Source organism: Vanellus vanellus (genome assembly GCF_965231255.1).
Source record: "Vanellus vanellus genome assembly, chromosome: 20".
NCBI lineage: Eukaryota > Metazoa > Chordata > Aves > Charadriiformes > Charadriidae > Vanellus > Vanellus vanellus.
In genome coordinates this window covers 5,144,967-5,159,916 of record NC_138925.1, presented here as the reverse complement: position 1 = coordinate 5,159,916, position 14,950 = coordinate 5,144,967, and the positions used below count along the sequence as shown (strand labels likewise).

The 14,950-nt window shown below is 43.2% G+C and overlaps 1 protein-coding gene across 1 annotated transcript in view; it reads left to right on the top strand.

Moving 5' to 3' along the window:
• Window positions 1-74: 74 nt before the first annotated feature.
• The window catches only part of PEX14 (peroxisomal biogenesis factor 14), a gene marked incomplete at its 5' end in the record, with an annotated part of 80,578 nt that continues 65,702 nt past the window's right edge, over window positions 75-14,950 (top strand). Inside the window, 2 exons of the mRNA XM_082493375.1 lie at window positions 75-110; window positions 8,180-8,227. Coding sequence (XP_082349501.1) covers window positions 75-110; window positions 8,180-8,227 — 84 coding nt within the window. The remainder of the gene's footprint in view (window positions 111-8,179; window positions 8,228-14,950) is intronic.

Here is a 14,950-nt window from a genome sequence, read left to right as displayed (position 1 = left end):
GCCGGGGCGGGGGGGGAACGGCGGTTAGGGCGTTCCATCTTTTGGGCGGGGATGGATTAGCCGGGCCTGGGAAGATGGCCTCCTCGGAGCAAGCGGAGCAGCCCAGCCAGGTAAACGGGGCCGGCGCTCTGCCCGCTCGGCGCGGGCAGGGGGCGGCGGGGACTGGCGGGGTGGGGTGGAGCGGAGCGGAGCGGAGCGAGGCGAGGGGAGCCCGCCTCCGCGGGGGAGCGGGCGAGGGGAGGGCGCCGAGCCCAGCCCCTGCCCCCCCCCGGTCCCGTGTGTCCCGTGTGCCCCCCCCCCCCCCCCCCCCCGCCGCGGTCGGCTGTGGGGGGCGCGCGCGGCGGCGCCGGCCCGCTCCGCTCCCCGCTCCCCTCCTGCCCCTTTCCCCCACGCGCGCGGCCCCGCCGCCAACCGCCGCTCGCGCGCCGCCAACTGCCGCACCTGCCGTAACGGTCACTGGGGGGGGGCGGCTCGCGCCGCCTCAGCCCCCGCCGCGGCGGGCCTGTCGCCGCCGGGGCACCGGCACCGGAGCGGGCGCGGGGGCCCACGAGGAGGCGGCGGCCGGTGGCGGTGGCGGCTCCCTGAGGTGTGCGGTGCTGCGCGGGAGGGACGGCGGGGGGCTGCTGCCCGCGGGGGAGCGCCGTGCCTGGGGAGGGCTGGGTGAGGCTGGCGGGGAGGGCCGGGCCGGGCCTCCCAGCGCGGCGGGAATCGCATCACCCCCTGTGCCCGGTAGCGGCAGCGGAGCTTCGCTTCTTGGGGGACGTGGTTTGGCAGTTCGGCAGCCTGCCCTGCGCGGGCACGCTCTGCCAGAGCGCCCAGTGCTGCTCCGTCTGGGAGAGCTGGTCAGGCCAGGCCCCGAGGCAGTGGGCATCTGAGCATTTTAGGGTCTGTGTGTGAAAGTCAATAAAGCACTTCAGTGTGTGTGTGTAGGCACAGTCAGAGAGAAGGGAGGCAATTTATGTGTCAGCTGGGTTTTGAAGTGAGGTGGAGTACCAGTTAGACAAAATGTTCCTGCCTTGCAACTGCGAGGGATTGCAGATGCTTGAACCAACAGCGTGAAAGGGGCAAAGCAATGGTAGACGTAGTGTAAGCGTTGTCAAAAACTGAATGGGGCGGGTAAAAGAGGCATGTAAGTTTGCTGCTTGAGTGCATGCTCAAGAAACATACTAAAAGGTTAAGGTAATTTTAAATTGGGACCTGAAATGAATAGGGAAAAATGGAAGTGTGAGGTAGTTGAATATAGCGTGGGTTTCTGGTCACTTGCACTGGCTTGCTCATGATACAGCCTAACTTGTATTGCATTGCAAACTCTGCCTACCTCAAATTTAGTGTCCTCCTGGCAGCACTCTCATCTCACCAGTGTCTCGGACTCCTGACTATGTGATACCAACGGAATTTTGTAAAATCCTTTGGGTGGCTGCGGAGGCCTCTCCTGCAGCCGTCAGAGGATGAAAGGTCTGGCTGTTTCAGCAACAGGGAAGAAAATAGAGCAAAGTCTGCCACCAACACACTTTTCTGTGTAATCATTCAAGTTTACCTGGATTTGACTAAATTGGTGTGAACCTCTCCGTTGATCCTTTTATTTTGGACTGAGGAGGCTGACATTGCTGGGAACAATGTTGAACAAAACTGAAATAGAAATACATTACATAAAATTCATACTCTGACTAACCAGTACAAATCTCCTCCTAGGTTGTGAAAGGCCAAGTTACCAAACTCGCAGCAGGCTTGCTGTTTTGCATTGGCCACGTGCTTTCATCAGTTGTAGTTTGAGGTACAGGTATGACAGTCCATTCCTCATGCTTCATTCTGAAAGCATTCCCTTGAAGATACCTGAAACAACTGTGGCTGATCCTAAGCCACTTGGACAGTCTACAAGGCTTTTGAGAGGTTTCTGAGAAAGAAATCTTGTTAACTGGCAAATGTGGTTGCCTGAGAAAGATTCGGGTCCTCTTGAGTTTGCATAGAGTATCCTCCCATTGCACTGTTTTTTAACATTTATTTAGTCTTGCTGTACCTCAAAAGAAGGCTTGATGTTTGGAAATGGAAGTCTTGCTTTTTAATGGACCTCATAAATGTAACCAGAGCACCCCCTGGGTTTTAAAATTAAGGACATGAAGAAAGTCACTGTCACTGTCTCCATAGTGAAAAATGAGAATGGTATAACTCCTAACTTATGTGTAACATGGAGATTTTTTCAGTCATTGTCTGAAGAACGTAGTGGAGTTAACGCTTCTGTTGCTTTCTAAACCAGGAAGAATCTGAGATAAGGCAGAATACCCAGGCTGCAAAGTTAACTTTTCACCACAGAGAGACTATTTCGTGTCAGCTCCTCTGAGGAGGGAGGTGGTCTGAAGCCACTGTGGGTGAAAATGGTCAATTAACTGCTCCCCTACTGGATTCTGTCACATTGTATGCAAAAATGCTGGATTCTCAGGCAATAGCAGAGTAGTTGCAACTCTTTTTGGCTCCTGGCCTGTCATGACTTAATTAGCGGCAGAGTTTGTTTAAAGGGCAGTGCTGGTGGTCTGCCGTGCTTCAGGTATGTGAGGTAATGCTCAAGTTCAGCTAAAAGGTAGTCCATACTAATATTTACCTCCTCTACACGCACACCAGGAGCAGTCTTGCTTGTAAGTTAACTTTCCTGCTTCCCCCCATTTTGAGCTTGTTCTGTGTGTCCAAGGCAGAAGAAGTGCCTGCTGATGACTGACAGGTATCCCCATCTTCACCATCTAGTGTCTTACACTGGTTGCACATTCCTCATGCTGAGAAGTGTTCAGTGCTCTCAAATTTTGTTGGCTGGGATGGGATTTGAGAGAATCTTGCAGCTTTGGCCGGAAAAGGGGGGTGTAACTGAAGACTATATAGCACAGTAGATGAATTCTTAAGGGGACAATTTTTGGAATAAAACAAAACAATGAAAATATCTTTATTAGTCTAGCAGAATGTAAATGACACTCCTCTTATGCAACCATTGCAGCTTTGACACTGTTGTCAATGCATGTCAAACATTGTCCCCATTGCACACTAAACATTTAGAGAATTAAAAAAAATATTTAGTTTCTACCACTGATTATGTTTGTTTATTTATTGCCAAGAATTCAACATAAAGCTATGAGTAGTAGCACTGCCTTGCCTAACATGTTTATGTTTGTGTCCTGTTGTGTTTTCTATTACAAATCTAGTTAGTTTAGATGCCGAAAAGGGAGTGTCAGATATCTTTGGCTTATTATCTGTTTTTCTTAGTTTAGTTTTCTCATTCTCATGAATATATTGCCTCAAGCATTGTGGGGAGGGGGGAGTATTGCAGCTCAAATGAAATCGTTTACCTAGATAGAATTATATTCTAAAGGCGATAAACATTTCTACCAGAGATTTAAAAATATTTGGTTTTGTTTAAAAGGCCCAAGAAACATGCTTTCAACAATGTCTTTACTAAAAAATAAACAAAATAAAAGATCCTGTCTCTCTGTTAGCATTCCTTATAGTAGAAGAAAGGGAAGAGCTAGATGATGGTATAGCCTCTGAACAGAATAAACAATTTCTGATTTTTCTTGGCTATCAGTATTTTGTTGATGCTGAACACTTTGGGAGTATATTTGTTGAGTCTTCTTGGCTCAGCCTGCCAGCAACCCAGTCCTCCAGTGTTCCATTTAACTGTAATTCCCAGTAGTATGAGAGAAATTGAAATTCTTTAACATTAATTGGCAGTAGTGTTGTTGGTTTAGGACACAAAATATTACCTAATTATCTGTACAACTATGTGCAGAAGCTGAGAATCCTGTAGCCTGGAAGTCAGTATGTAGCTGGTCTGTGTAAGTCATAAAAGGCTTGAAATTGTTCAAGTCAATGGCTGAATTTGACTTGGTACCAAAATGGTAGTGCGGCCATTGAAATAGCAAAGGCAGAGTGGGTTCTGTATGTAGGATTCTTTTGTTTGTTTTGTGACAGTGGAAGGGTCACTATGCTAAAAACAGACAACATATAAATTTAACATAGGAGACTGAGAAAGAAGAGATGATAAGGTGAACAGAATGCATTGGTGTTCCAACATCTTTTATACTTGGTGATGTTCTTACATGTGGTTTAGTGGGGAAGCAAGCAAAGTACAAAGGCCCAAATCCTACTTGTTTTGTTTCTAAAGCTTCATAATACTTGCTTTGGATTGACTCTACCATGTAGCTGCATTTTTTCTTCAAATAAGGAAGTAGAAAGATGCCTGATTTGTTGCTTCAGAGCCTTAATTCTGTAGCTGCGTTGTTAGTCAATATATAGGTGAATTTTCCTCCCCGCTTGCCTGTAGCTCTTGACTGTTAAGCCTCTGGATTCTCTGCCTTAAAAGGTGGGTTTTATGGTGAAGATAAATGGTCTCTCGACTGTTTTCATGAAATACAGGCTATTGAATAGCCATCGCATGGAAAGGATGGAATCTTCCCTGACTTGTCTCAGAGCTAACGTGTTCTGGAGGGTTACTGTCCCCTACCCTGTAAGACTAGTTCCTTTGCTGTTACATTATGTCTTGTACTTGGAAATCTTGCTGGAAGGAAAATGCAGATCTCATTTAAATTGTTGGTAGCTTTGGACAATGCGGTCAAAATATCATAAATTATCCAACTCATTGTGTGTTATGTCGTCAGGTTACATACAAGCACATGTCAGAATTTTTGAGTATTTGTCTTCAGGACCAAGACTCTTACCTGCCAATATAATACATGTTTTCTCACAGTAACCTAGGCTTCATTTCAAATCCTTCTTTGGGTAGTTTCCCAGGTTGGCCAAATTCTGTGTGGAGCGACAGCCCATAAATACTAGCACAGCTCCTTAGGGCAGAACATAGAAGCTCTAGTACTTAGGATGCTCTGGGAATATGGAAGGATATGAATTCCGTGGTGGTTCCTTTCTTTCTTTGTGCCTTTGTGACTCTACTGTTCACACTGCACATCTGTAGTTCTTATCTTTGTGAAGTCAGCTTAAGTAGTTAAAAATGCTTTGAATTTTCCTTGAAATATGCTAGAGAAAAGCAAAATATGTATATTCTTAGAAAGCTCAACACTTAATGCAAGGAGCTTGATGGAACAATTCCATGGAAATAGTAGGTAACAGCTGTAGGTACTTTTTTGAAGTATTCAACGGGAATTTTATCTGTGCTGCTCTTTGTATGCCTCTTCTGAGGAGTTCTGATCCTGTGCTAACTGATTTTGATGTGGATCTTTTCTTTGACTTCAGTGTGTGTCCTGGTTGAATCAGCCCCCAGTATTTTAGAGTATCAGCCATAGTAAGATACCTGTGTTAGTCCTGGGCTTTGACTGAAGAAATAAAGTAGAGCATATGTACTGAATAATTTTATCCACAACATAAACAGGTTCAGTTGACTTATTAATAAATCATGGAAGCCTTATTCTTGTGTTGATTCTTATGTTTTCTATATTTCTGGAGGAGTGGCTGGTTCTTGAGACTGTTCATTATTTTTCTTTCATCCAGCTACAAAAGTTTTGAAAGCAGATATACAATGCATAGAACATGGAAAGCCAGTGCCAAGGTTGAAGAGAGAAGTGCCCTTTTCTTGGTATCACGTAGCATTGTCTCCACTACAGACAGACTGGGCAGTGTGACTTCCAGTATGGTGTTGAAGTTGCTATTTGCAGTGGTTATGTCAAGTGAATTCTTAGTGGCTGAAATTTTTGCACCTACATAGTGGAGTAGCAACAAAAATTATCATGACTGCATGTGATGAGACTAAGGTCCTCTCTAGAGAATCACTGCCTAGCTGTGAGATCTGGCTGGGCCCTGGTGATGATGCTTATGTCTGGAAGAAGCTGAATTGCAGTATATTTGAGTTTCTGGCCCCCTCTTGTGGTAAATAATTATTTTTATCTGTATTTTTTTGCATGTTTTGTAGATAGGGAAAAAAAATCTTGAGATACTTTGAAGGTGCATAAAAGTGATGAATGCAGTTGGAGGACAAAAAGTCACTTAAGGACCTTTATGCTATCCCTTGAAAGTTTTATCTTTCCCTGTAGTCAATGAATAGGATCCCTGAGCCTCAAAACTTGTCTTCGTTACTAATAAAACTGCATTTTTTTAACATTGAGGTAACCAGTATGTGTCACCTCTCCTAAGATAAAAAAACAGCGAAGGCAATATGGTTTAGACCATCTCAACATCATGTGAATCCCCTTTGAAAGCAGATGGTTGACAAAGATAAGTTTATTTTATGGTAAAATTTATGGTGTCCCTACCTTGGGAGAGCTGATATGTGCTAGTCACACAGAGATCAAACTGATTTTTTTTTTTGGTGGAGAAGAAAAGCCCAGAGAGTAATTCTGTAAAACATGGGACTATGCTAAAATGTTATGCCTGTTCTTGATGAGTGAGTGAATATGAGCAAAACCGCAGGTGAGCCTGGAGGGTGGAAGCTCTGAATTTTTAAGTCTAGTCCAGTCTTTGGCTTGCAGTCCTGCTTTAATAAAATAGTTTCACTCTCCTCCGGTGTACCACCCTTTCCTAGTGTTCAAGGTAGGGTGTTCAGCATCTGCCCTAAAACTGTGTCTCTTAATTATGTGTGGGAAACAAGGTTGGTACTGGTGATGTGTACCCTCAGCAAGTTTGCCAATGACACCAAGCTATGTGGTGCAGTCAATGTGCTGGAGAGAAGGGATGCCATCCAGGGGGACCTGGGCAGGGTCAAGAGTTAGGCCTGTTTGAACCTCATGAAGTTCAACAAGGCCAAGTCCTGTACATGGGTCAGGGCAATCCCAAGCACAAATCCAGGCTGGGCGGAGAATGGATTGAGAGCAGCCCTTAGGAGAAGAACTTGGGTTGTTGGTTGCTGAGAAGCTCAACATGAGCCAGCGATGTGCACTTGCAGCCCAGAAAGCCAGCCTCATCCTGGGCCACATCAAAAGAAGCATGGCCAGCAGGTCGAGGGGGGTGATTCTGCCCCCTGCTCTGGTGAGACCCCCCTGCAGTACTGCATCCAGCTCTGTAGCCCCCAACTTAAGAAGGATGTGGACCTGCTGGAGCAAGTCCAGAGGAGGCCACAAAGATGATCCGAAGGCTGGAGCCCCTCTGCTGTGAGGACAAGCTGAGAGAGTTGGAGTTGTTCAGCCTGGAGGCCCTAGGGAGATATCAGAGCCCCGTCCACTCCCTAAAAGGGCTACAGGAAATCTGGGGAGGGACTCTTGATCAGGGAGGGGAGCCACAGGACAAGGGGGAATGGTTTTAAACTGGAAGACGGGAGTTTTAGATTAGATATTGGGAAGAAATTCTTGACTGTGATGGCAGTGAGACACTGGCCCAGGTTGCCCAGAGAAGCTGTGGCTGCCCCATCCCTGGAGGTGTTCAAGGCCAGGTTGGACGGGGCTTTGAGCAACCTGGGCTGGTGGGAGGTGTCCCTGCCCAGGGGAGGGGGGTTTGGACCTAGATGATCTTCAAGGTCCCTTCTAACTCTAATGATTCTGTGATTGCTGACATATTGTGAGGTTCAGTTAAATCATAGTTGTTTTGAAATCTTTAGAAGAATAATGTAGAAAAGAAAGTTCATTACTGGATCATGGAAATGGGAGAAGCCTGGTGTCAAGTTTAGTCCTAAACAGGAGAAAGTGAACCATGGAATCAGAGTGAGGTATACTTTTGTATCCACTTCAATAGCAGTACTTTGGGCTTCTGTAGCATTTCATCCCCTTAGTATTGCAAAATTCTTTGTGAATGTCAAGTACTCATCAGGTCCCTTTGGACAGGCAAGTTATTATCCTCATTTCATATATGATGAAAATGTCCTGTCTTCTACCATGCAATGTGACAAGTGTTGCCACTAAGAGTTTAGCAGAGGGCGTCCGAGTTTCATGCTGTGTTTGTTTGCTGTGCCACGTATTTCAGAATTTGAGTTAGGGTGAACGTTTATTTCATGACATCTCTCAGGCTCTTAACTGCTGTCTCCCTAAAGCAAATTCTGCAGATTCTGTGAATTCTGTTGTTTTAAATGGGGCCTGCTGGAACTATTTCTTTTTATGTGATGCTGACCTTTTTGTCTTCTGCCCATCACAGAACTGCTACTGATAGCAGAAACAGGTGTATCTGCCTAAATCCTGCTCGTAGGAAGAGTGGTCTTAACCGACAAGTATTTCTAATCGTGTCCATCAGGTGGCAGTGTAACCTCACGCTTCTTTTTGCTTTACAGGCTGGCTCTTGCCCTGCGACTGAAAATGCAGCATCTCGGGAGCCGCTGGTAAGTTCTTCAAGAAGCAGCATATAATTTCATGCTGCTAATATAATATACGTGAGTTGTTCTCTTTCCTGCATCACTTTGCATCCATTGTTTTGTTTTTCGAAGGAGCTGGTGCTTTGTGAAAAAGGTGTAAACTGCCTTATGTTGCCCAGCTGTTGACCTCTGAATTCTGACCTCTAGCCATAACCTGTCTTTCTGGGGTTAGACATGGCCAGTAGGTTGCTGAGTTGTCCTTGAGCATGGACTGCCTGTCCTAAGTGTGTGCAATGTAAGCTCTTGATCAGTGCTTATTTAGAAAAAAGTCTGTAGAAAGACCTGTGCAGCATAATTTGAACTGAGAATCTTAGTGCTGTTGTCTAATAAAAAAACCCCTCTGCTGCTCAGAGACCTCATTCAAGCTGTCTTTATTTTAAGATGCACTCAGAGTGAGCTTAGAAGTGTCTGGCAGCTGACAGTGCATGTGATCCAGTGTTTTTACTCTAGAACTGTTTTGGAAAGAGCTCTGGGATTTTTTGTGTATGAGGATAACTAAGAGAATCCTGTTTTGTTTTCATTTTTATGGTGACGCGGAGTGGGAAGTAAGCCACTACTCTCTGGAGCTGCAGTATATATTTTTTTTTACAACCTTCTTTTTCTTTTTTTCATTCCTCTTCAGCTATCTATAACTTAGTCAAAACCTTGCCAAAATCCTTAGCCCATGTTATTGTCCTAAACATACAAATCTCTGAGTTTCTTCTCTGGCTTTCATTTGGTGATCATAGTGAATACAAGCTGTTTGCAATGAGAAGACTCAAGTACTTTCCTTAATGGTGTGGCACTGACCACATCAAAGTATTTTTACTTTGTAACTCTTACTGGAGAACGCAGGACATGATTTTTGAAAGAGGGTAATGTGAGTAAAGACTGTGAACTGGGAAGGGTCAGTAAAGTGCACCTAATGAAAGGGCTGTTCGTGAATTTTGTTAAGCTCTGCAGTGAAAATCTCTCTAGTGTAGTAACGCTGTGCCATCCCTTAATTGCATAGATTTCTGTATGTGAGATTACCTGAAGTTGTTATTGACACCGTGTGCTTTGTGATGGAGTTGGTGGTTTGTTTTTTGGGGGGTTGGGTTCCACCCCCCCCATTCTCCCCTTAGGAAAGTCATAGCAGGCAGCAGATCATCACAGCCTGTGACAGTTTGTTCTCTTTCTCAAGGCCAATTCTAACAATACCTTTGATTTAATTAATTTCTTACTGTATATGTGACTGAATAATTGCTCAGAGGAAGCACATAGCAGTTGTGTATCTTTCTGTATAGATGCGTATTCCTACTACATAAAATATTTATAAATTTAAAGAACTCCAACATAAACTTCACTCTAACAGTGGTGAGTCTTGCATGTGAGCTAATTAGAATCCTTTGAAAGATGGAGGTTTTCTCCTTATTTTTTCTTTTTTTTTTTTTTTTTTTTATATTAAACTCTCACAGTCTTTGTCACGTTTGTTTAGGAGCCATTATTGCTTCCAGCTGAGTATCTCTAGAAGCCTCATTAAATGAGCAGTTCAGTTCTGCAAGCCAGATGACCTGACTTCCACCACACTACTGTGGCTTCTCTGTAGCCAGGATCATGCATGCTGCCTTCTAACGCATGCAGTAGATCTCAGTCCTTAAAGCAGACTTATAGGCACATGGGCGCCATGTTATAAAAATGTTTATGGAAACACCAGAACAAATTATGGCATGAATCCAGCAAATGGCTCTGTATGGGAAAGCCATGTGCTCAGGCATATCATTACTGACTTCAAATCTGGTGTTAAGCGGTTGAAGAAGACTTAGAGAATCCAGAGGAGGGAGAAAAGAGTCTCATGACCAAATTCTGCTCTGTACCCCCCTCACCTTTTTTGACTGAATCAGTGATTGAAAATACTCAGTGCTTCATAGGACTGAGACCTGTTTGGAACACATCAGTGGTGTTATGCACAAGTATGAGAAAGCAATAGAATTAAAACATCTTGCGTTGTATCAGCAGATGTCATTATAGGCTCAAACTATTTTTGTAGTTATTGTATTTGTGATTCTAACGGGCACTGTATCCTGCAAGGTGCTAAATACCTTCTGCTCTGTGCTCAGTGGCACTGTCTTCTGTGTACGCTGTACCCCCACAGCCTGCTGCTTTCAACAGGAATCCAGGAGAAACAATGAGTTCTAGCTGTTTGCAAGAGGACTTCAGTGTTCTGCAAGATCATGTAGCAGATGCAGTCCGACGTGTTACATTGTGTCCCGCATTTTGAGTCTTCAGCACGTACCTTGCTAAAGGTCTGTGGCCTTACTGAGGCCTTCAGAATGGAGCCCTACAAACTCATGTCATACTCCTAATTGCTCTTTCTTCAACCCACTTTTGATGTTTTGAACTACCAAACTGGAGATAAGGGACTCCACGTCCATGCCATTAATCCCTTGAGTGATCCAGTGTCCTTACAATAAACTGTCCCAACTGAAAAATACTCCCTAATAAGAGGTCATTGTGTTATAGTACTGACAGTGGAGAATGAGTTGGAGGGGGATGGGAAAAGCTATAATTTTTGCAGCAGAGAGCGAACACTCATTTCCCTAGCTGTCGGTCTTGGCCCATTAAAATTTGCCATGTAGCTCCATAGTGGGAAGTGTAACCTTGTGTTAGCAGAGCGTCAGCATCTCGCTCTGCTGCTGTTTACAGCCACGTTTGTCATCGTCAGTGCGGGATCAGCTTCTCCTTGAGTCCAGCTTATCAGTGAACACTGCTGCATCCCTTTCTGCTTGTATGTGCAGCTGCCTCTGATAATCCTCTGAACACTTGTGGAATTGGAATAGGTTTGTCTTTTTGCAACCACTCAAAGTCCTGGGATGTGCAAAAGATGTAACTATGTAGGACAAAACCTCTTTCTGTGAGGTTAAAGCATTAGAAAATCCCCTTTTCTTCTCGAATCTTTGTTTCTTTGGTCTAATTTCTCTCTTTAGTGTAATTATGTTGTCTTTTCTGCTTCTCTTTTTAGCTTGTTTTTCCCTAGCAGTGTCTTGTAGCTTTTTAAACATTCTGTGCTGCTTTTGAGATGTTTGCAAGAGCTTGAATATCTTTGTTGTTGGCCTTTGCTTTCTGCCGAATCTACTGCAGTCTAAATTACAGCTATGAAGGTTAAACATATGATTGCCCCTAACATGAGCTGGGGTTGTAGGACAAACCTAAGGAAGCAGAGTTTGTAAGTGAGGCTTTTCCACGTGCTGCTTGTTTGTTGTTTCGTTTGTTTTTTTTTTTTTTTCCTGCCTCGAAACATACTCTTTCCCATGCTGGTGCTTGGTATATGGAAGAAGTACTAGTTGTAAATGTACAAGTACTGGTTGTTAATGTAAAACATTCTCTTGGTTTCTCACTAAGTTACAAAATCAATGGATTACAGCAGGGTATTTTCTTTTGCAGGTTTATTTAACTTTTCTATTTTTATTTTTAGCATGTGCTGTTTCTGTTTCTTGCTGCAGATGATAGCAGTTAGCACTGAAATATGGACATTTTATGTCCATTATATGGACATTTTTTACAGGCTGTTGAAAGGTACAAGGTAACAGGAATTACTGCTGCGTCTATAGCAATTAGTGTAGAGTTTGTTGGTATGTGCCCTCATGGCTTTTCCCCACCCTTTGTTAAACTGATTTTCAAATTTTTAAGGGTCATGATAATGGCCTGAATACTTTTAACACCCCTGTTTGTGCAAACATCATAGGGTACACTGCAGCCATTAATTATTGTGTTTAGGGAATATGTCTGTGTTATCTCCATTTTCTAGAAAAGCTAGTTGAGATATACAGGTTAATTGTTTAGCCGGGTTCACCCAGCAAGTCGGTGGCATAGATGTGAGACCTATACCTGTTGGCGTGGTAAATGAGGTAATTTCTGTTTCAGGGGCTTCATTCTTGCCCCTTTTATGTCTTTGGAAAAGCCTCTAGCCTTGCATAGAATCATAGAATGGTTTGGGTTGGAATGGACCTTAAAGATCATCTAGTTCCACCCCCCCTGCCCTGGGCAGGGACACCTTCCACAAGACCAGGTTGCTCAAAGCCATCCTGGCCTTGAACACCTCCAGGGATGGGGCAGCCACAGCTTCTCTGGGCAACCTGGGCCAGTGTCTCATCTCCCTTGCAGTCAAGAATTTCTTCCCAATATCTAATTTAAATCTCCCCTCTTTCAGTTTAAAACTGTTACCCCTTGTCCTACAGATGTTACACATTTTTAAAAAGTGATTGTTGTATACTGCTACTTCTTTAGTTCATCCTGTTTCATGTTTTGACTACTTTTCTGGTGATCAAGGACTTATAAAAAAAATGCAGAGCAGAAAAGAGACTTGGCATTTTTATGTCCATTGCGTATCCGCTGGCACAAAATCGCATCAGTCCGTATGTCCATGCTGAACACATTCGGTATTTGTATCTATCTTTGCTTTCCAGAACCATCAGTTGAGATCTCAAATTGAAGTCATGATGTTGGGGCTTGGTTATGTGCATATTTAGTTCCTCTACATTTTTTGTGTTCAGTTGCTAGGTTTTCTTTGAAGTAAACCAGTAAAATTTGTGATATGTATTTATAATGGATAAAACTTTTGAAACTGAAACTGGACAGAATTACTTACCCTTTTCTCAGCTGCCTGGATTTGGGCACTTAGCATTCAGTGGCAGATAATAGAATTATTAGATACACTCTGTTTCATTGCCTCCTTTTAAACCTTATCTATTCTGTTAAGCTTCTTCTTTAGTAGGCTACGGTTAAAAATAATTTCATTTAGGTTTCTGAGATAGGAGCTTTGCAATTGAGATTTTGAGTTTGACTACTTTTAACTCTAGCTGGTGTAATTAGAAGTTGATGGAGCCTAACACTAACAATACCGTTGTCTTTAACCATGTGAACAAAACCATGAGTGGGAATGAGGAAAAGTTACAGAACTGTGTCATAAGATATGAGAGAGCTTGTTGGGTCTAATGTTAGTTAAGAGTACTTAGAATCCGCTTTTAATGAACGAATCTTTGGGCACATTGAGAATCCATGTCCCTCCTTTTCTTGTGAAGAGCAGACGCTCTTTCTGCCTTGTCAAATCCTACAGAAAATGAGATACATGGGAATTTTTTGAAGATTCTCCTTTGCCTGAAATTATTATTTGATATGAGGACCAGAATGGTATTTTCACTGAAAAACTCATACTTTGTTTCCTGGAACACATTCTTACGCAAGGGATACCATGTAGTATTCTTACCCTTTCTTTTAAAGTTAAAAGATCATAGTCTAGATTTGTAGAAAAACCTGATTTTTTTTTTTTTTCAGAAGGACTTTCGTTTCCAGAAATCATGTGAGGGACTAGAGTGTACTGGAGAGACACTCCCCATCACACTTTGGCTTTCCATTTTCACACCCTTTATTGTTTAAGACAAGATTTATACCTGTTTACTGTACAAATTTTCTGTCTGCCACAATGGGTTTATTCAGAGTGGTGGCCTGCACTGAATGCTTCTCTAAAAGTAATTCTATCCAGAGAGGATTTCCAGACAGCCAGAGTCAGTAGGCAACTAACTTGTAGCCCCCAGCGAAACATTAGTCAGCATAATTTACCACTGTCAGCAGGGGAGAGAGACTATCAGCATTGTGACCTCCCGCACAGGCAATAACCCTAGTGCTGTGATAATGCTCCAGTTTGTTTGGGGAGGTCCTGAATGTGTTGCTGTGGATTCCCAGTGATGGACAATAATTCCATCAGGCTATGGAGGGCAATTCCTGTGCAGATTTCGGTTTTATTTGGCCTGGATCAGGGAGCCAGAGGTGTGTGATGGCCTTAAACCCCTAAATACCCTTTGGTTTGCTGCAAAGAGAATTATATGATTTACTAAGCGGAATTCTCTTGTGTTTGACCCTCTGATAAGTTTGAGATTATTGGGGTTTTGCCTGTTTTGTCTCTTAGTTCTATGTGTTCATTGACTTCTTTTGTTGTTCACCCAAAATGTACTCACTTAATCTGTCAATTCCTTTACTCTGTTGATTTAGACAAATATATTAACATGTGCAAAACACTCAGATGCAAATCTACTTATTGAGCTCAATTAAAGGAACACAGTCATGTCACTATAAATCTGAGGTCAATGGGAAAGTTTTCTTGGAATTCCTTTCAATCCCAATTTTAAAAGAGGGTAGACTATAATAGTTTGGGAAGTAACTTCTGTTGTAGCATTACATGTTAATGTATGAAAGCTAGAAACTTGCAGTAGTTATAGGCCAAAGCAGGTTAAGACCCTATCAGACTGTGCAAAATGTAATAATGGCTTTGCCTGTCCCTAAGAGCTTACAGGTTAAACGACACTTCAGAGGCAGTGGGTGAGGCAGCATAACAACGAGGATAGGTACAGTCATTTTCTATTACTAACAGTGTGGTGAGTTAGCAGCTTATAATCTTTTCTGTGCACTTGTGCAGAGGAGAGCTCTGAAAGCAATTTCTACTTGCTTTTCAGACAAACCAACATGACAGGTCAGAAGACCTTTAAGATGGTTTTAAAATAATTGTAATACTCTTTAAGTTGTTCTTTACAAAACATGCAAGGAAATTAAAGCACCAGGAGTTAGGTTAGAATCTTTTTTTAACATTAGCTATGATTTGACTTCCAGAGATCCCAGACCTCTCACTGAAGGTAAAATGGAAGCTACGGTGCTTTGTGATATCGGAAAAATACACTG